At 39.5% G+C, this 23,655-nt stretch overlaps 3 protein-coding genes and 1 long non-coding RNA gene across 8 annotated transcripts in view; 1 reads left to right on the top strand and 3 right to left on the bottom strand.

The window, feature by feature from the left end:
* Nucleotides 1-9,513, bottom strand: part of LOC117217241 (ataxin-10) — a 49,184-nt gene extending 39,671 nt beyond the window's left edge. For 2 of the 3 annotated variants that reach the window (XR_004486998.1, XR_004489514.1), the window contains exons 1-6: nt 9,247-9,513; nt 8,698-9,171; nt 8,080-8,591; nt 7,809-8,011; nt 5,777-5,840; nt 5,383-5,654 (exon numbers count right to left, since the gene is read on the bottom strand). Coding sequence is in view for 1 of the 3 variants with exons in the window: in XM_033464742.1 (XP_033320633.1) it covers nt 5,461-5,654; nt 5,777-5,840; nt 7,809-8,011; nt 8,080-8,591; nt 8,698-9,171; nt 9,247-9,362 (1,563 nt within the window). In the remaining 2 variants the exon portion in view is untranslated. Of the gene's footprint in view, nt 1-3,544; nt 5,655-5,776; nt 5,841-7,808; nt 8,012-8,079; nt 8,592-8,697; nt 9,172-9,246 lie in introns of those variants that run through there. The other variant, XM_033464742.1, reaches the window with a different exon arrangement.
* A 341-nt stretch (nt 9,514-9,854) lies between these two features.
* Nucleotides 9,855-11,391, top strand: LOC117204238 (proteasome subunit alpha type-5). Of its 2 annotated transcripts, none has more exons than XM_033441479.1 (3): nt 9,855-10,003; nt 10,369-10,929; nt 11,006-11,391. In XM_033441479.1, the coding sequence occupies exons 2-3, from the start codon at nt 10,369-10,371 to the stop codon at nt 11,171-11,173; spliced, it is 729 nt and encodes a 242-aa protein (XP_033297370.1). In that variant the 5' UTR covers nt 9,855-10,003; the 3' UTR covers nt 11,174-11,391. The 2 variants fall into 2 exon arrangements, with proteins under 2 accessions (XP_033297370.1, XP_033297453.1); XM_033441562.1 differs by having other exon boundaries at nt 9,897-10,027.
* A 194-nt stretch (nt 11,392-11,585) lies between these two features.
* Nucleotides 11,586-12,376, bottom strand: LOC117204347. 2 transcript variants are annotated; one of them, XR_004487070.1, is made up of 2 exons: nt 11,852-12,376; nt 11,586-11,760 (listed from the first exon to the last, which is right to left on the bottom strand). It is a non-coding gene; the product is annotated as an uncharacterized LOC117204347 (long non-coding RNA). The 2 variants fall into 2 exon arrangements; XR_004487074.1 differs by having other exon boundaries at nt 11,586-11,755; nt 11,852-12,371.
* Nucleotides 12,377-18,671: 6,295 nt separating this feature from the next.
* LOC117204875 (proline-rich protein 4-like) lies at nt 18,672-21,695 on the bottom strand. Its single transcript, XM_033442737.1, has 2 exons — nt 21,497-21,695; nt 18,672-20,751 (listed from the first exon to the last, which is right to left on the bottom strand). The coding sequence occupies exons 1-2, from the start codon at nt 21,506-21,508 to the stop codon at nt 19,675-19,677; spliced, it is 1,089 nt and encodes a 362-aa protein (XP_033298628.1). The 5' UTR covers nt 21,509-21,695; the 3' UTR covers nt 18,672-19,674.
* Nucleotides 21,696-23,655: the final 1,960 nt, after the last annotated feature.

Below are 23,655 nucleotides of genomic sequence, written 5' to 3'. Positions count from 1 at the left end.
TGTTATCGTATTTTTAAAAGTCAACGGATTAAAGCGAGACTTTACATGCCATTTTTAAACATCTATCGCGCTTATCGGATATCACAACGTCCGTGTTACGCTCGATTTGTAAATCGAATTTTCCAAAATTTAATTAATACCCTGCGATTTAGGTGAACATGCAAGTTAATACACAGCGTAGCTAGCGGAGTGGAAAGCGCGTTTAGTCTCGCATAAATCAAATCGTTCCGTGGCACGGCAGTGTAATTAGCGGCTCATTAACGATGTTAATTTATTGGCCTACTTGTCGCAAAGTGATTCGATACCAGTTAGATCGCTTCGTAATTATTCGAACGGAACGGTTTTCGTTTTTCTAATTTGGACACCGGTTCCCTCGCGACAATTTAGTTATGCAAAACAATTCACAGAGGGGCCCCGATCGATATCCTAACCAGTTTTCTATCGGCGTTCCGACCGATCGAAAATTGAATTGTTTACGCAAAGTTGGACTGTTCGCCAAATAGATTTGATCACTTGGCAACAAAAGCACTGTCGACTGTCACGATTTTTACGTCGCAATTTCTCCCTTGTTTCAACAAGCGGAAAGATTTTGACAGTTCGAAGAAAAACCCTATGACGCGCTTGAGACGAAGAATCGTGAATATCAATCTGTCCCTTAGATACAGAATTATTTGAACACGCTGCGACGTTAGAACCGAGGCTGTAAAATCAAATTTAAGAATTCCATTAAAAGGCCATATAACACGAACCCCGGGGAATTAACAAATCCCATGTAACCCTGTCGGAGAAGTTTCCATTAAACAAACTACCAAGATCTCGGTGAAGGAATAAAAAGAACGTTGTATATTTTACCAAGGCGAGTTGTACGGATGGTCAGCGTTGAACCGCCGTAAAACATTCCGCTAAAGTGTGTTCGCATTCGCCTCCTAGACGCGGATCGTCCTCCGCTAAGATCCTGGCGAAGAAAAGCTGGCGAAGAAATGTCGTGCGTCTAATCGTGAACGTAAACACAGAACTCGCGTTCAGGCTCTCGCATGGTCCCACGAAATGTGTTTTAACGACTGCCGCACACGGTGCATGAGCCATAAATGTTGCGCCGACCCGGGGATTCGTGTAATAGCCACTAAAAGCAGCCCTCGTCCCTTTATGGACCGTAAAAGCTCGGATATTTGGAACGAGGAAACCGTCGCTTAAAATTTAAGCAGAAGCGAGCCGCGATCGTCCTCGATGGGCCGACGACTCGTCTTTTCGGAGTCTTCACACCGCGAAAAACAAAGTTTTCTTCGTTTCTTCGTTCTTCGAGTTTGAGAAGAAAGTATTTTTTAGATCGTTAGGTAACGATAACGAAGATCTTGATTGACACTGATTTAGTATTAATTTCTCGTTTTCGCCAAAAATCGCGAATCTGTCTTTGGTAGAATCGGCGCACGATTAGGTATCACCCTGTATAACGATGTAACTCTTTCGTACACGATCGATGTACGCAAGGCATACGAGGGCACGGGAAATATATCGGCCTGTCGGCTCTTTCAGAGAAGTTTCGCGTAGGCGCACAGGTCCGTTCGAGGCAGAGATCGTTTAAAAGGGGATCCACGACTTATTAGGCACCGACATAGCTTCAATTCGCGGCCTCTATTAATACATGCTAGCCGATTTACTTTTCTGCCTGTTTACACCCTACTTGCGTCGCTTGTTTTTCGCGCTCCACTCGATTTCCGCTCGCCTAACTAATTGAATCGCCGATTATACCAACATGCAATTTCCATCACCGCGTTCTGCCTTCGTATCGAAACCATGGATAATTGCGCCAGTCGTTGCAATAATATTTCTAATCGTAAAGAACAATTTACGCCAAGGTAAAATTTGTTCTCGACTGTTCGCTCGAATTACGAGATATCGTACGTTCTTCGAACGTTTCGTCCGTTTAAGAAAATCGAACGGACGAGACACGAGTACTACGCTAACGTGCTTTTGAACGATGTTTCTATATTCTGATAGACTTTTTTTTATCGTAGCACACAAGCAGCCTAAAAATAAAAGTCTGAAGATACAATCGTTAAATCCGTGTAATATTCTGCGAAACTTTCATTTAACCTACAGATTCTTCCTTTCAATTTTATCGTTTATTAATAAATTTTATCATTTGTCGATAAATCGTAAATGACTTCATCTTGTTTATCTCGTTAACATCGAAACCACGTTAAATAAGATTTCCTCGATAAATATCAAAATCGAAAACACAAAATATCTCATTGTTTGTAGATAAGGCGTTAAATTTATCGAAAAGACAATTGTTTCAGCATGAATCCTTAAACCAAGCAATTCGGTACTTAACGATCGAAATATCGATCGATCAAGAAGCTGCGTGGAATGACGAATTCGAGACCGATCTCATCCACGTGCTTTCACGCATCGGCTATCGGAATCTATGAATATTAATCGATAAAGATTAACCCCGAACGAAAATGGTCGATACCAACCACGTTACGATTACTTGTTTTATGCATTCTAGGCAAAATCGGCCTTCAAGTGCATAGAAAATGGCTTCTATATTACCAAACCTCTTATCGTAAGACACAGAAATTTGCCTCGAACGAAAAATCCTTCCGCTTCTTTTATGACGAATTATGTTCGTAACTGCAGACTACATCTCGATTATAATGGTTGAGATCATTACGATATACGGAATATACGATTCCGTAACTACTGGCACAACTACGACCAGACTGATTCTACGTGAAAAAATAAATGAAGAACACAGAATGAGATTTATCTATATTAGGTTTCGTTTTCCAGAAAAATGATATTCTATGTTTGACTGATAAATATTGACAGACTTTGAGTCGCGAAAACGCGCTCTAACGCAGATATACACCCTTTGTTTTGCTCTTTCCTGTCTTTTTCTCTCCTTCTACTTTGTCGTTTCGCCTTTATAAAGGTATCATTACCACGGCGAGATTAACCCTGCGTATAATTAGCTGATAAATTTCGCGTTAATTGCCGGCCATTATAACCGCGCGAGATTAATCGTCCAGGATCGTTTGATATTTAAATTAAAAGCAATCTCCCGCGGATCGTGCAAACCCGCTTCTGCGGTGTCCACGCCACAGTCCTTTTTTCCTTTTCGTAATTTCTCTCTCCCCCCGACTCTTTGAACCGTTGTTCGACGAAACGAAGCGTTTTATAAATAACTGTGTTAATTTAGAATAATCGATGAACAAGCGTTCCATCATCGTTCAGATAATTTTCCTGCAAAGCGTCTTTTTCGTCCTCTTCTCCTGCATTTTTCCCATTATCTTTGTATCCTACAAAAACTGCGTTAAACTTAAATAACACGAACGTTAGACGATTGAAGATTTGCCTCTGCGATATTTATAGAGGTCTACTATCTCCTTTATAATATCATTTTCAGTCACTCTTGCGATAAATTGCTAAAAAATTTACCTCGAACATAATTGCGGCAGAATTTCACGATTTTTTCGTGATCTTTTTTCTATGATCTCGTGTATGATAGTTTATGATCTTTCGATGTGCTACTTTTGTCGCGTTCCATCGCTCGAAACTTCGATTATTCGAGTAACTCAGATAACAAACGTACGGTAACTCGATAACGAATAATAACGAAAAACGAAAATGAAGAAATGCCATGCAGTTCTTTACAGACAATAGATTATAAATCAGCAAACAGTTGGTTACAGTCGATTAGATCGTGAATCACGTCCGCGTATATTGATAGAAACGTATCATTACATTTTGTAAAACGTTTATACAACTGTGACTCACGTTGAACGAATTTCGATCGTGATATCGATCTAATTACCCGCCGATTTCTATTTGAATCCTGGCAGGTACAGTTCGCAACGTTGCTGATATTTCGCTGATATTTGCTGATATTTGCTGATATTTGCTGATATTTGCTGATATTTATAGATTGACAGCGTCGTTCTCCATTGGCGTTACACGCTTCAGAGTAGACAAGCAATTAACGATTCCCAGGGAAGAGAGAAATCGCGAAAAGATATAAACGACCATAAAAGGAAATATACGATAACACAGTTGAAATTTTCTCATCTTCCTAAAGATAATGGCGAGGATAATAGTAAACTTAAATAGTAGCGAGACATCCGCACACGACGAATCGTAAGGATAGCAAAGTAGTAAGACAACCATTTAACGAAATCACGGATTTCCACTTTTCTAGAGACGCCGGCAAACGTAATAATAAACTTGAACGATAGTAAGATGTTATCGATACTCAACGATGGCTAATAAACGTTCGTTCGTAAACGAATTCGCAATGACAGACGCGGACGTACAGTCGTACAGCTGCATTAGTAACTGCTAATAGACCGTGAACCCGTGGCAGCTTTTATCGTACCGTAAATCAGCCGGCCGCGAATGCAGATATAATGTCTCCTTACGCAATACGATATCATATTTCATGTAATGGTACCTATCATGTACTATAATTGTAGGCTTATTTTACAGTCGACACACGCTACGAAAGATACGTTTGCAGTCGCCTAACTCTCGAATAATTATTGCGGTCTAACTCCCGATAAAGAGATCACCGATACCTTATCCGGTGAGCTATCGATACACAAGCTGGTAAATAGTAATATAATTAACACGAGTCGCGTGATTATACATCCGTATGGACGGTCGAGATCGTGGAAAGCGACTGCCGTGCCGCGGTCGTGCCAAAGGAAACCGCTGTTCCTCCAATTCGAAACTGAATTAAAAGTATCGTTAAAAATTAAGTTTGTCCTTCCTGATTTTTTATTGTATTCTTTTCTAGCTTCTTTCGTTTTATTTCATACTACGACAGTTTGATACCATTTTTATGTAGGGCGAGGCAATAGAAATTGCCATCTCAATTTATGCAATAGGGCGAAACGAATCGAAAGAAAATCGCCGGATTTCTATGGCGGGTAAGAATGGGCAGATGGAGAAACTTTAAAATACGAAAGCAAGTTTCATATTCTTTTTGTTGTAATAGAAAAGTATATTCTTTATAGCAGAACTTGGTAAAATTAAAATTGACTCGGTCAAATGCTTACTAAAATAGAGTTTAGTAAAAATGTTTCCAGCGATTGTCTAAATTGTAGATATCAATACGTTACGTCTTGCTTTATACGTTATTAAAAAAAATTAGTCAAAAATGAGTAAAAAATCTATGTATATACACGTATACTACCTATTGCTATATAATTGCTATATATTTAATATGAAAATTCTAGTCCTACGGATTCGTTAAATTTCATTCAAAATTCTAACAGCATATTTTTTCACGACTCGATCAAAATACGAAGAAAACAAACATCGAATTCGATAATATTCTAAAGGGCTAAAAATACGATCGATACGTGTCCTTTATCATACCTCTTTCGAGCCAATGGATAAAAACGAAGAGAGACTTCGCCAAAGAGGCTCCGTGTGAAAGATCTTCGATAAAGTCTGTTATTTTCGTTCACGCGGCAAGGGCACGATTCCAATTTTCTTTCCTTCCTCGTCCTCGTGCAGCGCGACACCCATTTCCTGCAGCACGCTGCTCTCCACGACGCCGACTCTGTTGCAATTCCGGATGATCTCTTGATTCGCCGGATTATCCTCGCATAAATTCCGCAGCGCAAGGATCGTCCATTGCATTATAACTGCGCGTGTAAAATTTAACACGGGCATTAATTAGCGTGTCGGGATATCATCGAGGATTCACGCGAATCACAATAAACGAAAGGATCGCGAAGCTCAAAGGAAACGAGTCTGGATTACTTACGTGGATTTCTCGCGTCTATATTGCAGCAGTCCAGAAGCAGAGGTACGACGTCCATTTCTCGAAGCTGAAAACGTTCAACATCGTTGAGAACACGCGTGTGTAAACCTATGTATGCTTATGGTATCGTGTATAAAACTGCGAGACTCTGCATAAGATTGTAAATCGTCGCTTGGTAAGTACAAAGTACGCTATCGTCATACTTCCGAATTATTGCAAGCGTGTAAAACTATATATACAGTTAGTAGATATTGACCGAGACAATAGCTAATATTAATTAGCGTAAATGACGAAGCAACGATTAATCGTGGTTTAAAGCTTCTCGTATGATATAGATTAATTTAGAATTCAAATTTCAATTTGAATAGGGAATTAAAGAATCGAAATTTAAAATTTCCTTTTTCAATTCGAGTTCGATAAAGCCCCTGCGATGCCATAAAAGGATCAGCCATGTTACTCAAAAGGTATTACATCGTCACAGCATCGCGGACGTTAATTTATTTTTATAGCAACGGCGTGGACTCTGATTTATCGCATTCGCCATTCGCGCAGCCATAAAAATATTATTTTTGCACGGCCCGATACATTACAGACCATAGGCCGCGTTCATGGACTCTCGTTCGTGAAAAATGAGCCGCCATTGAAAATCGAATGGAACGTAATTGAATCGCATGTCGGAGCGACGATACATTTTATCGACGAGTACCTAAATCCATACACCTCGAACCATCGTATACGAATCATCATTGGAAATTGAAGCTGACGGACGAAGAAGGTCTTCGCGAGAATTTTTTCAAACGTAATACCCCCTACTTACTCGAGGAGCACCTTGCGATGGCCATCAGCAAACAGATACGCGTACACACATACACACATTTTTCATTACGAACCACGCTCGTTTCAACGGAATAGCTCGAAAGTCACCGCCGGTTTGTATATTAACCTCATAACGCGGGAGAACGTCGTATTTTACGAGCAATCGTGACGAGGATATGCACATTTTAAAATTACTTAAGAAGGATAGAAATACCGGAGTGCGCGTGTTTTCCGAACGAAATTTAAGAACACGATCGCCTTCGACACCTTTCCACCATCCAAACACTGAAAAAAACGGATACAGAAATAGTAAAGGCGAAGAAGAAGCGAGGAACGAAAAGAGAAGAAAGAAAGAAATCGAGGTCTGTCTCGATTCGCACTCCTGCGTGGTATCGATCGCATGCGTATCGATAAAACGATTCGTACGCGGCAAAACAGCGGCCATGGCTTCGATCTTGCTAATATATTAACGCGGGATCCGATGTTGGCTAAATTGCCACGTCTTCGACTCGGACAGGATACTTAATTTTCCTTTGTTCGGTGAACAGTGCGCGCCACGCGGGATCCGTTCTCGTTTCTTTCGTATCCCGTCTCTTGCGCGCCAGAGATGAAATCAATAAGAAGCAATAACGATCACTCGCGAATGCCCGTGCACGCATAAAGGGGCTGAATAAAAACCGAGCAACCAGAGAGTCGTTTCGAGCGCAAGGTTTGTAATATTCATCTACGCTCTACCCTACACTTCGCTGTCTTTTGTTTTTCCTTGTTTTTCGTTTCGCGTGTCAGAAGATGATCTACGATGCAAAAGGTCTTTGTACGCGGGTGCACTTGACAAATGATCGATCGGGGTTGAAGGTTAGAGCACGCAAGAAATCATTGTAAAAATTAATAGATCAATGACTGATTGAAAAAAAATTCTACCGCTTTTCGTACGATACAACGGGGAATTTTCGTAGTTTATTCTTTGTAGTACGTGATGCAGTTGCCATTGCCACCGTACAGGGTTCTAAGGCGCTACTTTCCAGGCAAACATTCGAGGGCAAACGTACTGTTTGTATTATCAACTGATGGTGCCTTAATATTGTCAACGACAAAATGTATTCAGTTCAAATTTGAATATATAGAGATTAAAATTTTCATTCACAAAAAAATAGATTTTGTTCAAAATATATTTTAGAAAGGACAAACGAGTAGAAAATAAGAATTAATATACACTTACAAGATCTTGATATTCCTTATTTCTGTATGACATATTTCCAATAATCCTTATTAAACCAGCTTTAAAACCAAATGTAGGATGACCTTCTAAATCACTTTTCGTTGTTGACCCTTGTATCGCTGAAGCTACATCGCTCAACTTTTGTAGCGGCGTGAAATAATTATCTGATAGTTTTCCAATCGTTTGAATGGACTTTAGTAGATCTGTAAAAAATGTAGAATCGAATATTTTTATGCTATAAAAGAATTACGCTATGAACAAATATACTTACAGCTACAATTAATAAGCAAGCTCTTCTGATCCTTTAGAAAACTGCATTCTTCGCAAGATCTTGAAGTCAAGGCTCCAAGAATATCAAGAAGAATGACAATTTCCGTAGGTTCTATTTCATCTAAATACGTATCCACTGTCTTCAAAATCAAATCACTTTTTCTACAAAATCTTTTAATTAAGAATTCAATCGCATCCTTCGTAAATTTGTATTCGTTTCCAAATTTGTGCATTGAATTTGAGAGTTCGTTATAAATTACTTCTAATAAACATAATTTATTTTCGATAGTCATATCGCAGTACACGCTTTGCAGTATGTCCTTTTCAGATAATAAAAGCATCAGGGCCTCCTTTGCACTTTCAAAACCTTCTTTAGTTGCTTTCAATAATTGTGAACATAAACGTTTTTTTTCTCCTTCCAAGAAAGTTTTTCCTTCAAATTCCTTCAAAGCATTATGTACAAATGCACACGAAGCTCTAACAATTGGGATATGTTTAGAATGTGTCATAGTTCTATAAGTAAATAAGAAATCTATAGTACTCGAATACTTGTCCTGATTAAAACAAAATAATTCAACAGAATATATTAACAATATAGATTTATATTAACAGTACTTACATTATTACATCCTTTAAATCAGTATTGTATAAAAATTGTAGTATATTATATTGATCTGGAAAGGTACTATCTTTACACGCAAATGTAAACAGATTACATAGAAACTGGATACTTAATCTTAAAATTTCCAACTTTTCATCCGACAGATCGCTATCGAATTTACAGTGAGATGCTGTAATAACGTTCGATGTCCATCCTACAACACCCTCGTAAGGAAAATGAGAATCGAATGGATAAGAGCTAGAATTCTCAATCTCTTCTAAATTTTCGTTACTTGCTAGAACGCGATATAAATCGTGACTGTATGTCCCTCGCTCGATTGTAGTTGAAATATATTGTTGGTGTACATAACTATTAAAACAAGAATTTCCTAGGCATTTTAAGCAACCAATCTTTATATCGTTTGGGACGACAGAGTCTTCGGTTGTAAGAATTTGTGCTACTTTTGCCAAGACTGGAAAGGCAATTAATTCCCTGAAATTTAACGATCTGTTATATTCACTGTCTAACAACGTTTTGTTACGTATCGTACTATTTTTTAAATCATACTTCGATTCAAATGATCTAAACATTTTTGGATTGAGAAGATTCAATAACTCGTCCCAATTTTCTTCAGCAAAGGCAGAATTCAATTTCTGTAATAAATGAATATCTCTGCCGTTCATTATGTCAATCCTTATTTGTAACGTTATTTATTTTACGAAGAATGATTGTTCGTTTTTTTATTTGTATTGTATACAATCTGATATTGTATAGAATAATCTGATGACACAACCTCAAATGAGCATGTTACAGGAGCCATCTTTAAATAGATGCTAGAAAATATATTTATAAAAGTTCAATATAGAAAATAATTTTACAAAATTAGATATAACAAAAAGGTAGAACGTATTTTTAATGATTAATGGTATATAATTCTGAATATGATCAATATTATTTGAAATTTGTAAATATATTTTGACTAACGTTGCGTAAACTAGTGAATTGGTTCAAATCGTATTACATTATTTTTGTTCATGCTCTTAAAAAGTTAAAGCATTATTTGCATATTACAATTTTTGTGTTATAATTGCCTAAATTGAGCGATAAATGTAATCAATTTTAAATATCTTGATTTTGAAAATATTTCTGTACTCTGAAGTTAGGAATAAATTGTGCTTTAACATTAGGGTTCCGAGAATTAATGATACGCGTCTGTATTTATCCCCGCCATTAAATTCAAGTCTCTCCGTGACTAGCGTTTGTGACAGTCGGCTTAAACTTATTATTAAGCAATTTTTATTGAAATAATAAAGCTATCTCGAAGGTAAGTCTTCTTAACTCTTGAAAAGTAATTAACTTTAAGTGGGTCTTACATTTTGTCTGTTTCTATATTCATGTTCTAAATCTATTAGTTTTGCTATGTCATTCCGAGCTAACCACATTCTATTTAGGCCTTTTATAATTATTGTAGTCATTATTGAATTAACTAAGGAATAGCAAATTTACCGTAATTATATTTGAAAGATACCATTTTTATATATCATTTCTAAAATAATATTAAATGCATTGATACCAAATTTATGATGTCATAACCTCAAAGTTTCGATCTAAATACAATCTTGTTATCTTTATACTTCAGAAAATTTAATCCACTGTGTACCTTAACAACGTATGTATTTTTATTTTCAGATGTTTTTAACACGTTCTGAATACGACCATGGTGTTAATACCTTCTCTCCAGAAGGGAGGTTATTCCAAGTTGAATATGCCATAGAAGCTATAAAACTTGGTTCCACTGCCATTGGAATCGCAACATCAGAGGGTGTTGTTTTAGTTGTGGAGAAACGTATCACTTCCAGTTTAATGGAACCCACAACCGTGGAAAAGATCGTAGAAATTGATAAGCATATTGGATGCGCCGCATCCGGCTTAATAGCTGACTCTAGGACTATGATCGATCGTGCTAGAGTAGAATGTCAAAATCATTGGTTCGTCTACAACGAAAGAATGTCTGTGGAGTCAACGGCTCAGGCTGTATCTAACCTAGCTATACAATTTGGAGACAGTGACGACGATGGTAGTGCCATGTCGAGGCCATTTGGTGTAGCAATGTTGTTCGCTGGTATCGATGAAAAAGGGCCTCAGTTGTATCATATGGATCCTTCTGGCACCTTTGTACAATTTGATGCCAAAGCTATTGGATCCGGAAGCGAAGGCGCGCAACAGAACCTCCAAGAAGTGTATCATAAGGTAAGATATTTATATTTGTATAAATGTTTTGGTTTTTGCACGAACAGCCTTTCAACATTTTACGGTATTGTTACAGTCTATGACACTTAAAGAAGCGATAAAGGCAGCTTTGGTTATATTGAAGCAAGTTATGGAAGAGAAACTGAGCGATAACAATATAGAAGTAATGACAATGACTCCCGAGCAACTGTTTCATATGTTCACAAAAGCTGAATTGCAGGAGGTGATTACAGATATCGCTTAGAAATTTAGGGCACTTAAAACATGTTAATTTTATTGACATGAATACGTATATTTACATATAGCGGATATGAGTTACACGGGAGTTGTATGTCCGAAAATTATACATACATTTTTCATTTAAAGAATATGGAATTTCTACACGATGAAAGATTTTGTATTTTCACCTTTTTTCAAATCACCTGCAAAAATAGTAAATTATATATTATATCTTTAATCTTATATCGAAGATTCCTTGATACCATTTCCTAATTATTTTTGTGTTCGTGCATTTGTTAATGTCTTAACACGTCTTAATTAAGTTTAAATATTACTAACGTTAATATAATCGCATAAAAGATAATTCTTTTTATAACTATCCTTTTCATATCCTCATCTTCGTATAACAAAGCGACTCACACGATTTTTCTTTCTCACCTCCTAATTTAGTTAATTGAGAATTTGCCGTCAACAAGAGAAGATTCATTGCGGTCAAAATCCAATACCTCTGGTACATTTCCATCCCTTCCGTCTCTATCCACCGTTGGCTGAAAAGATCGCAGCATGTATTTTGGTGTTTGTAACCTCCTATCCTCGAATTACGTTTCTATCCTTACAAGGTAACACATAATAAAATATTTTTGTAGATTTCAGTCGCATGATTTTTTATTTCGAAGCTATATGTATTTATGATATTTTATACCTTTGTGCGAAAGTTTTGATTTTAATTTTCGGATTGCACATCTGTGTTTACACATTAATTAATTAATTAATTTCATCAAAGAGATAATATTCATTACTCTCGTAAAATATCCGATCAAACTTTTACATTGACAATAACGCAGTAATAGATTATTTTTAAATCTTGAAACAGACATCTTGCATCGGTCGCATGGATGCAGGTGCACGATATTTTAAAAACGTTTTATAACGGACACGATTAAATCTAATCACGATCAATCAATTTTAAAAACAATGCTACAGAGATTTAGGACATTTCGGTCGAAAATCTTCGTAAAGCATATATCATATTTCATCTGTTATTAAATACATATAACAGAGTTGAAACGTAAAAATATTTCCATAGTGTAATTAGAACGATTCACAACACAATTCGTAAAGCTACACAAATTTCTAAGATCTATTTCAAAACCACCAACGTTCAACCAATAAATATTATACAAATACCAAACATTACAAATTAACAAATTATTTTAAAAAGCGAAATTAGATATTCAGATGTATTATATATAATTAAAAAGAAGGAAAGAAATTAATGAAAAAATTAGATATACAAAAAGAGCATATACAAGCAAATCCTTCTTCGTATATTCCCATTTTATCTCTGAAGTAGCCATCATCGTTAAAAGAAGAGTGGCGATGATGGCGTAGCACATACTCTCGTAGAGCGAATCGCTGAATTCACGTCGAACGGAAACGAACGGGACGGTTGGTTCGTTTTCGATTAAAAGCTCTCCGGGGCTGTGAATGCCTGTATCCGAAATCAATAATTAATTTCGCCCGGTGGCCGGGGGACAGACAGAAAGCGAGCCGAGCCGGAAATGGTTCGGGAACTCGCTCGGTTACTGCGATGTTCCGATAAAACGTCCCTTTTTATCCCGTTCTCTCAGCTGCCAGATTATTGGATATTATTCCATTTCAAGCGTTCAATCCCGCTACGATTCGCTCGCTCGGATTCCCATGGGGGATCCTCTGTCGTCCGTTGATTGTTGAAGCCACTTACACGCGCGCGCACGCGCCCACGCATATGCACCTGTGTGTTCCAACTCGATTTAGAGATGTTGCATTTTGTTGGAATCGTTTCCACTTTCCTTTTTTTTTCTTTTTTTTTTATCTTTGGCTGGTATCGTCGAAGATAGATCGTATTGAACAAAAGTAAATGTTTAGATTATATTGCAAATTAAATTGAATTCTATAGTTTAAATTCGAACTTAGCATTTAGCGCCAGAGAAAATAGCTTTCGTTTTTATTCTGAGGACGGGGGATTTAAAAACTGAATTTAATATATTCCATTTTGTTCCAAGTACCTTCATTTTATGCTCCGTTTGTTTTTAACGATCGAAGGTTTAATTGAAACGTTTAAAGATGAATGTGTTGGAATTGTAATTAGCAATTCAAACTACCAGTTTTAAGCTTCAGAGTAAAATTTAAGAGCTTCGTATAATAATTAATAATAATTCATTAAAGAAAATTCTACCTGCCGAAACAAACGTCTATCCACTTGAATTTAGAATCAATTAAACGGTTTTCCACTTCAATTATAAGAGGAAAATCGAAATAAAGAAGATACGGAAAGGTGAATGTTGAAGAACCCGAAGGAAGTTTTCGAATGGTGATTCGGATGCTCAAGGAGCGAAGGGAAACGGAGCGTGGAAGGGCTGAGCGAGCTATGGGAAATGGAGTAGAAGGAGAACGAGGAGGACTCCGTAATTAACTGCGATGAGAGAGCGGCGGGATAGTCCCGTTTGAGTCGCTGAGAATCCCCCGGGACCTGACCCGTCGTATCAGACGCCAAACACTCCACTCCCGGTACCGGAGTTCGGTCGCGTCGTCGGCCAGCCTCGAAGCCGGCAACGTTCAAGTTTCGCTACGATAATTGCCTTCGCTTCACAGTCGCGCCCCCGACACCCGCGGCATTGGATAAAAGGGGCTCCACCCCCGGCTTCTACGAACGAACGAACGAACCTGCGAAGCCCAGGGACCAACGCGGATGCCGCGGGGGAAACTCGATAATGGCTTTCAGCCTCTGAATTTACGCGATTCAGATCTCCCCGTCACGGAAACTCCTGGATATTCTCCTTTCATCGGTTCAACCCCTTCCACTCTTTTCTCCCGTTGTCCATGGAGTTTGGAGAACATTGCCCTGTTTCAATTTTCACCGTCACAATGGACGTCGTTTTGCTTGTTCGAACCTTTGTCGAGTACTCTGGGAGGCACATTTTCTTTCCTAATGGACCTTCTTTGAAATATGTTTTGCTTTTGACTTTGCTTGGTATCTTTTTTGTATCTTTTTTGGTATCTTTTCGGTTTGTCGTAGATCTCGAACATCTTATCGCGGATTTATAAATTGGTTCTCCGAGTGTTTGTAGAATTCGAACGTGAGTGCGAATTAATTAAAATTTAATACTCAAAATTTCGAAATTTCGAATTGGAAGGGTAGTTGATATTAGGCTGTCGCGGTGCCCGGCTACTTTATCGCTAGTAAACTAGCGTCTAGGTGCTATCTTTGTAGAATTTAGTGGTAATAGAATTTAACGGGTATTTTCAAGTACATGTTTATATCTGTCGTTTGAAAGTTCACACGTTTACATTCCGCTCGCACTTTCTACCGTCCAGCGTTTGTAAAATAAACCTTGTAATTCCCAACATGGTTAACCAAACACCCCATGAAAGATTCATTAACCGCGTTCGAGCGTGGCCACGCGATCCACCGATAGAAAAACGAACAAATTTCGCTCGTGTACGTTTTCACGAAGTTAATCCTGGCTGAGTGAGAGTGAACGCGCCGTCTGGAAACCGAGAGGTGACTTCCGGTATCCGGCACTCGTAATATTTCTTCGTGTTCTTCCGGTATTCGCGAGACGTTTTTCACTCGTTTCCTCGAGCGAAACTGTCACGGTATAACGTGGTTCGAGAGTCACGAACGGAGTTTGAAACGACAATTACGAACGAGGGAGGACGAAGATTTTATTTGTCCTCGTAGACGAGCGATAAACGCGATCTAAACGCGCCGGTTCGACGATCGTTCTTCGTCGAAAGCTGCAGTTCGTAACACGCTCTTGCTTTCACCGCAATTCAGTCGAGAAACTACGGGACTCTGTACTACTGAAATAAATATGGGATTCGTAAATAACCGTGCAAGCAACTCGTGCACCGACTAGCGATCACATACGTCGTTCTCGAAATTTTTTCTTTTGTAATTTGCAAGGCAAAAGATGTCAAAGCTCTGTAACGATGGTTTGGATAACGCGAAGTGAGATCGGATGGTGTAAGCTGGCAGTCTGTAGTTGGAAACTTGCTTCGCGTTCGAAATACGGATTTACGATGATTATTTTTACAGTAAATTGGAATAATTACAGATGCTTGGGTAGATTTCTAACAACGATGGGAAAATTTCGCACAGTTTTACTTCGATTCGTTTATTTCAACGAATGTACCGTGTATTTCGTATTTAAATTTATTCCTCGGTATGGTAACACAGTCATCTTTGTATATCGGCGAATGCATCAATCGAAATGCATACTTATCTTATTTTAACATTAACATTAATGATACATTAACTGATTTCTTGAAATTTCTGAAAAATTAAAACAGATTGAAATAAATGAAATCGATTGTTTCTATATTCCTCCACATCGATGGAATATGTTCCACGTGTCATAAAATACTCTACGTAAGAAATATGTCTTGCTATCTCTAATAGAGTGGTAGTAACGATACTGTGTACACAATAATATATTTCAAATTTAATAATCGAAGGATCGGAACGGGGCATGGATAAGATAAAATATCGATGTCATTTTGAATAATTACAAGAATGACGTAACAGTCGTTAACGTGATACACGAAAATCTTAGGTAATCATGATTTCGTGTACTCTCGTGATATAATAGTTACACGAACCGTGCATAAAGCGAATAACTTAGGCACATTACATAGAGCTGCTCCTTTTTTAGACTACTTCTATTACTCGCTCTAATGGCAGTGCTTTAAAGCATATCGTAATTCATCAACGTGTTCTGCTATAGCAAAGCGTAATTCAATTACCACGAGGCAAGGATGAAAACATGTATATATATTGTATATACACTTATCATAGAAAAGGAAGAATAAATAAATCGAATAAATTTTTTTATTTCACTAATGGTAATTACGACGTGAAACTCTGAAAGGAAGCGAAAGAAAAAGAAAGCGAAAGAAGAGGACGAACGCATTCTCCTTCTATTATCGCAGCGCTCGATAGAAAACCGGAAGCGCGCGAGATCTCGATGCAGGAAGAAGTCGATGGCAACGTGTGCAGCTATAATTCACGCATGGCAGAATCGTCGCGATTTTTTTCACTTTCACAAAAGTTAGCCACTCGTCCGCTTATCTAATAAGACCAACCGCTTGCACACTTTCATATACGGTTATGTGTTCTTTGTAATTCCCGGTTCCCGTGTAGCATAACAGTTTACATAACCGAAAGGACGAAACAATCGCTGACGTGGTCGTTAGTTATTCCGAGAACCGATGTTGTCTATTATTTATCGTTCGTATTTACGTTTCAGCGTTAATTAAATCGGTGTTACCTGTGCGCGCTCTCGTGTGCCTCCTTTCCCCGGTTAAAAATTAAATTTTTCCGCACCGATGGACAATTTCATTTATACTTCTATCTGATTTCTTTTATCGCGTTAGGTAAACGCGTGAAACTTCGAATCGACAGAAATACCGATTAACGCGAGAACAGAAATGTTGAAAATAAGTTATTTCGTTATTATTCTGCGGCAAAGTTGCTACGATTTAGAGGAAATTTCATTTTTATGTACACTGTCGGCCATAAGTATCAGCAACTACGGCGTATGGCCATAGAAAGTGTTATACTATGTTTGCACAAACCCTCGCCTTCGCTTAAATAACTTTTAACTTTGTAAGACTCTTTTTTATCGCGTACCGATAACCAATTACCGAGTTTCGAATTATTCCAATTCACCGGAGAATCGTCATGTTCCGATATCAATGACACCCGTGATCAATCATCGGCGATAATGCTTAGAAGATCGAATTAAAAATAAAAAAGAGCACTTTATGTTCTACGGGAACTACGACCGATATCAGACTCGAAGGAAACTCAGCAACGTTTCTAGACGCGCGTACGTGGACCAGCGGAATATACATGTATATCCGTGTGTCCATATGGCGCAGCAGCCGTGGAGAAAGTAATGCTTTCTTGAGCACGTATATACGAGCCTCTTTAATTGCACCACGAAACGATTAAGATTTACTCGGGATCGAAAGTACGCCGCCCGGAACTGGCCTCCGAACGTTCCTACGTTTCGTCCTCTTTTTTCCTTATCTTTCGTATCCTGTGATTAAAAGATTTCTCGACATACCATAACCAGTTGCTTCGTGATTGATTTAACGTTAGTTACGATATAAATTAGTTATTTATCACTGGATACCGTTGAAATCTTATACGTATCATTCGCATTCGATACTTTTCACGTTTGTGGAATTAGTTTCATCGGTGTTCTAGAGTTTCTTTCCTGCATTCTATTTACACGTCTCTTGCGAGCGTTTTAAGTTTGTGGGAAATTCATTTTTAGACTACTATTAAATTATTATTAATACCATCAAACGTTCAATAATACTAACATTTAATATTATTCTAGAGATTCACCTTTTTCATAAAATTGTAGAATCTAGGAACGAGGCTGTAGTAAACTCTAGTAAAAATAACTCTATCGATACCTTCTTTGATACGTATTAAATTTCATATTAATGCCAATTTAAATATTATACCTGACTTTCCATGATGTTTTTCTTCGAAATTAGAAACCCCGTTGATAACAACAAGCTTTTAATATTTGTATCACCATAATACCGCGGTATGGTTTGCAGGAAATAACTTGTGAAAATCGTCGAGTTGTTACGCGAATGTGAAAATAAATAGGTATACGTGATTCTTCTTCGACGGCGAATCGTTTCTTCGTGTCCGTTCGTCGAGCGAAAGAGATGTTCACGTAACGATGTTCTGTCCCGCTCGATCTTCTTGGTTTCTTACATCGAGCTCGTTTGGTTGACCGCGTTGGTAGCGCGAAAAGGGAAATTTTGCAAAAGTGAAACTCGCCGCGGGGATGAGATTTCCGGCAGAACCGTCGAGAATGAATCGAGAAAGCGTCGGCTCGTTAGCGCGTTCGCGCGGAATTTTTTTAACGCTTTTCCCTGAACTGAACGCGCGAAAATCTTACGTATTGTGAAAAAGAACGACGAACGTATCGTCGTTACTATAAAAAGTCACTCGCGGGAATATTCTGATAAAATTTGTTGATTGCAATTTCAAAGCGATACGACAGAAATCTTTTTTACAAAAATGGTAGAAATATCCTTGCCTTCTCTTGATTTCTCTTTTAAGGAGTAATTTTTCGTTATATTTTTCGAATCTCGTTATATCACAAATTGATTCAGAAAAAGGAAATTAGTTAGATTTTAATCTTTTGATGCTACTGTAAGCTTCGTCGATATTTTAGTATATTTTTTACGGTAGAGTTACGTCATTAAGCAGTTACTTAAAATTCAGCGTAACGGTTGCATTAGGTTGCACATAAACGAGTAAAAGTACAAAGAAGAGTGCTTGAAGCGCGTTCGTTAAATTTTACGAACTATGACTGATAGTCGCCAACGGAAAGCTAAAAATTGGTAATAGTTGTTCGATAGGAAACGGAAGACTCGCGTAACCCGTCGAGACTAAAACAACTCGAATAACAAGGAAGAAAATAAAAGTCGATGGTGTCAGATGACAGACGAGTATTTATTAAAAATCTTTGATACAAAAAGACACTCTATTTCACTCTTAACTTAAATTAGGTACAAAAGTGGTTCGCCGCAACGAAATCGTAATTACGTGGCGGCGTTTATTTCACATCGGCTAACTTATGCTCGTAAAGCTCGCTTAAACGCCGTTAATGTTAGTGTTTTCTTTGGAACAGCTTAAACATAGACACAGAACTAGCGAATTTTTACATGGACGATTTCCAAGAAATTTTGCGCGTCAAATCAAACAGAACTATAGTACGTTATTCTACGAATTCTTTTCGTTTAAAATTTCTTAGATTTTTAAGAAGGCTCGTGTTTTTTTTAGCTAAATCGTGCTATCTCGCCAAATATCGCGAGATCGATATATAAATTTGGAAAATGCGTTTCAACACTGAAAGTATTCTGGTTCTCTTCGAATGTTCGTTATCGAATTGGCAAGATGGAGCTGAAGAATCTAATCGACGGATACGAAAGATGTCGAGCGAAATCTAGAGAAAGGAAAATTTTCGCCTGGGCCTCCCTTAAACCCATCTCTTCGATCGAAACTAATTGGCGCATCGAAAGCGTATCGATCGGAGGAAATTAGTACGTCGATCGAACGAACACGCTGTCACGAAGAAATCGCTAATATCACCCAGTTACGAGCATCCTCCTAAGTTACCTAAAAATCTGAAAGACAGGTTACGCTTGAGAGAAGCACTAGCTACGAGAAGCTTGGGGAACGGTTTATCTCGTTCTCTCTCCCCGTTTCGCACTTTATCGTGCTCAACGACGCGAGACAACCAGATGCTCCCGATACCTCTTTATTCCTTTCCAAAAATAAAAATATATACTAGAAAGAAGAGACGATCGAAACGTTGAATTTCGTCGACGGTGCGTTTCTTCGGCTTTAAATTCGCGAAGAGATAGAGACGATTGCCCAGAGATCCAGCAGCGCGTATATGAAAAATCTTAACATTTCGAAGAAATCGTCTCGATCGGCGAAAGAATTCAACGATGATGAGAGAAATATCCGCCGCTGTCTCCACCGTATCCAGACAATCCTTCGTAGCCACCGCCGCCGCCGCCGCCACTGCCTCCGTGTCCCTCGTGAATCGGTACTGGCACAGGTATCTTCACCGGTACCGGAACCTCTTTCTCTACCGGTACAGGTACTTCCTTCTCGACGACATACGGCTTGTCTACCGGTACCTTGACAGGGTAGGGTACAGGCTTTGGGACCGCGACTGGTACCGGTTTGTGGACGGTATACGGTTGAGGGACTGGTACCTTGACCGGGACAGGGTAAGGTTTCTCTACCGGCACAGGGTACGGTTTGTCCACTGGTACCTTAACTTCGTAGGGTACCGGCTTGTCTACCTGTACCGGGTATGGTTTCTCAACGGTGACTGGGTACGGTTTGGGCACAGTGACCGGGTACGGTTTGTCCACTGGTACCTTAACCTCGTACGGTATCGGCTTCTCGACTGGGTACGGTTGCGGCACCGGAATTTTGACCTTCACCGGGTACGGCACGTGCTTCTCGACGGTATACGGCTGCGGGACAGGTACCTTAACGGGCACAGGTACGTGTTTCTCCACGGTGTACGGCTGCGGCACCAACACCTTTACCTCGTACGGTTTGTCCACTGGTACCTTGACTTCGTAAGGCACCTTCTTCTCAACGGTGTACGGTTGCGGCACGTGTACCGGCACCTTCACGAACACCTTCACCGGGTAAGGAACGTGTTTCTCCACGGTGTAAGGCTGGGGTACGCCGACCTTCACTTCGTACGGGACATGCTTCTCCACCAAGTAAGGCACGTGCTTGGTTACTTCGTACGGCACTGGCACCTTCTTCACCACGGTCACCGCCTTCACGTGCTCGTGCTGATCGTAGCTGGAAACACCGCCCCCGCTCAGGTCACCTCCTCCGCCACCCAGGTCGCCGTAGCTACCGTGCAATCCTCGTTTCTCCGTCTTCTTCTCCGAAGAATCGGCTACGGAGTCCTTCGGTGACGCGCTCTCCTCAGCTGCCTTCTCCGAGCAGCTAGCTTGCGTGGCCAATGCCACCAGGACGATGGCCAACTGCGAGTGAAAGTTGGGAACGATGAATTAATTTGCGATTCCATTGGAAAGTATAGTTGGACGACGTCACCGTTCTACGTTCGCGACGAGATTTTTCTTCGGATTGACATTCGGAGGTTTGGAAGGAGATGGAAAGTGGCTAGCGGACTTTCGCAGACTCGGTTGTGGCTTATCGATCAGTCTCGTCCTTATTAAATTAAATTTCCGTTGGACTCAAACATATTGCGTAAAAGTATATAATAGTCTTTGTATAAGCCATGGACGATCTACGCTAATGACGGAATAGGAAATTGGAAGAATTTCGCTTCCTAGTTGTTAATTCTCTTTGCTCGTATCCGTTTCACAAATTTTTTTTTCTCTAAATTCCGATACGATCGTTCGATAAAAAGGTAAATAGCAAAATAAGAATTCACATGGCTAGACCCGTTACAAAGAACGTTCTCATTCTCGCTATACGTAGAAGCACTCGAAATACGTACTTTTGAAGCTGCCAAAGATCGCAAAACTTTTTATCAAAGCTCGACTCGCGGCGCAATTTAAGCGCAGTTCAAGTAAATTTAAGTCTAGTCGCAATTAAAATGACTCTACCTTCTTGAAAATAATATCGAATCAAACGACGAAACACACTCGAGGTGACTTTCGCGAAACCAACCGTACACTTTGCAAATTCTACCGAAACTCGGACAAGCACGACGGAGACCTGCCTCCGATTTTAAGCATTTTCACGGGAAGCAGAGTCGCTTACCTTGATATTCATCGTCGAGTTCGCGTATGTTTTGATGTGGCGTATAACCACTAACTGAACCGCTTCGTTTTCTAGACCGAGCCTTATATACTCAGCGGCATAATAGCTCGGTTACTTTCGCTGCACCTCATCGTCCGTATTATACTTGTGCGTCTTGTTTTGCATTTGCAAAAACGTGTTCGCGTCAGTGCCGGGATAACGTACGGGAAATTGAGTAGTCCATGCGCGAGTCCGCCTCTAATCGCGCGGTGATCTACCACTATTTCGAACGCGATCCGTGGAAACTGTTCCATTAGATAGCTTTTAAGATAACGCATAGTTACACAGAACGCTGCCGTTCGGTTCGTTGTTTCGCCTTCGGTGAATAATTAATCGCGAGCATCGCCATATTTCCAGCGTTGTTCGACTATGAGAGATTTGTATGGAATACAATTTGTGTCCTTGAGTTTGATATCTAACTTTGAGCGACGATGGTATACCGCTAGAATGCGATAGTGAAATTTTTGTTTTGTGAAAATTGTGACGATTGCGCGATTCTTCGCGTATTGTTTCGAGCAATTTAAAATTCATTTTGTAAATATATTTTACGCGTTCGAGAGATATTTTCAGCGAAACTCTTTAAAATCTCCAAAGTGTCCCGAAACTGTCGCTACTTCGTGAAAGTGACGCTTCGATCGCATCGTTCGTTTCTTTTCTCCGTCTTTCTGCACCGAAAGCTTTTCCTCCGCCATTTAACTCAAATTTTCCTCCGCAATAAGAATTATCAAATCGTGACCTACTTTTTCGAAACGCTTCACGAGCGTGCATCTAATGGGTTTTTGATTATTTAAGGCAAGCGTGTCATCGTAAATGAAATGCGGCCGTTATTACGTCTTGAACACCGGCGTGAGGTAAATTGAAGGAAGTTGACGTTCACGCAACCATGATTCTCACGACGCCAGTAGCACGATTTCCTCGTCTTTGTCCAGCGTGAAAATCTGGAACGCGTCGACTCCTCGTGTGTCCTCGTGATCGGCCATACTTCCGCATGGTTGATTACTAGCGAGAGCAACGTCCATGTAACTAATTCTCCTTCGTATCCGAACGTGTCGTCGAAAGTTGCTTTTTCCGATGCGATTCCAGACGATTTAGGAAGCCTGCTGGAACCGCCGAGCATTGCGTTATATTTACCAACTATCGGAAATCGTTGCAATTTACAAGAAAATTTCCTATCGAAACAAATTGTCCTCGGTGTTCGGTCAAAGCGATCTTGTTCGCGAATCTTTTCTCGTACATCGATGTATCGTCAGAAATTTCGATCAATATCAATTTCGAGGAAACGATATTACGAAACGCAAATGAAGAAACCTCGAATTTTTATAAATTTTTATAAATTTACCAATATCTTAAGAGGCTTCGTTACTTCGTTGAACTTAATTCTACCTATCTAGGAAAGCGTAACAAGTAAAGCGTTGTATTATATCGATTTGCTATGTAACTATGATTCATAGTTCTAACTAGAAATTATAAAGAGATATCGAAAAGTCCACCGCTTCTTCTCGCTCGTCCATAATTCGATGAAAATCCCAGAGGAAAATTGAAATCGGAATCGAATCGAGTTTGCAGAGGATCCAGGTGTGTTTCGTGTATCGTGAGCGTGCTTGTTAATCCGCATATAACCCCTTATCTTTGGATAACGTTAACTCGAAGCGCAGTTTCGCGCACACGGTGCGTCGACGTGTTCGCAAGGGGCGGCCATTAGGCGCGTGTAATTGCCGCAGAAATCCGAGCAAAGCTCGCCGGTCGCTTCGCATGCGGAATACCTAATGCCGTATGTTAATAGGATCGCATGCGCCACTACCATTTCGATCCTGCCGCGAGATAGACCGATAGTTTTTAACGATTAATACGCTGCACAGGCATCCAGCTGGCTAGTATCACCGTAAATGCTCGTTACGGGGTCTTGCCTCTTTTATTTGCGCGATTTTCAATAAATATCACCGACCTCCCGCGAATTTCGCGCTACGACTTGGAAACGGGACGGTCGATCGACCGATTTGCTGTTCCAGTTTCGTTTCGCGATTTGCGTAATCGGGTCTAATCTTCTTACGGTATGACGCAGCAACGAGGGATATGGAAGGAACGACTTAAAAAATATTTTCTTTCTTTTTTCTATACGA

This window comes from Bombus bifarius, unplaced genomic scaffold (assembly GCF_011952205.1).
Source record: "Bombus bifarius isolate JDL3187 unplaced genomic scaffold, Bbif_JDL3187 scf7180000007964, whole genome shotgun sequence".
Classification (NCBI taxonomy): domain Eukaryota; kingdom Metazoa; phylum Arthropoda; class Insecta; order Hymenoptera; family Apidae; genus Bombus; species Bombus bifarius.
Note: the sequence above shows the minus strand (reverse complement) of the source record. Positions and strands in the feature narration are given on the sequence as shown.

What these genes read in the sequence shown, in the direction of transcription:
- LOC117204238 (XM_033441479.1), top strand. Translation starts at nt 10,369, where the DNA reads ATGTTTTTAACACGTTCTGAATACGACCATGGTGTTAATACCTTCTCT. An exon ending in TCCAAGAAGTGTATCATAAG is followed by an intron (nt 10,930 to 11,005) that starts GTAAGATATTTA and finishes GTATTGTTACAG; the next exon opens with TCTATGACACTTAAAGAAGC.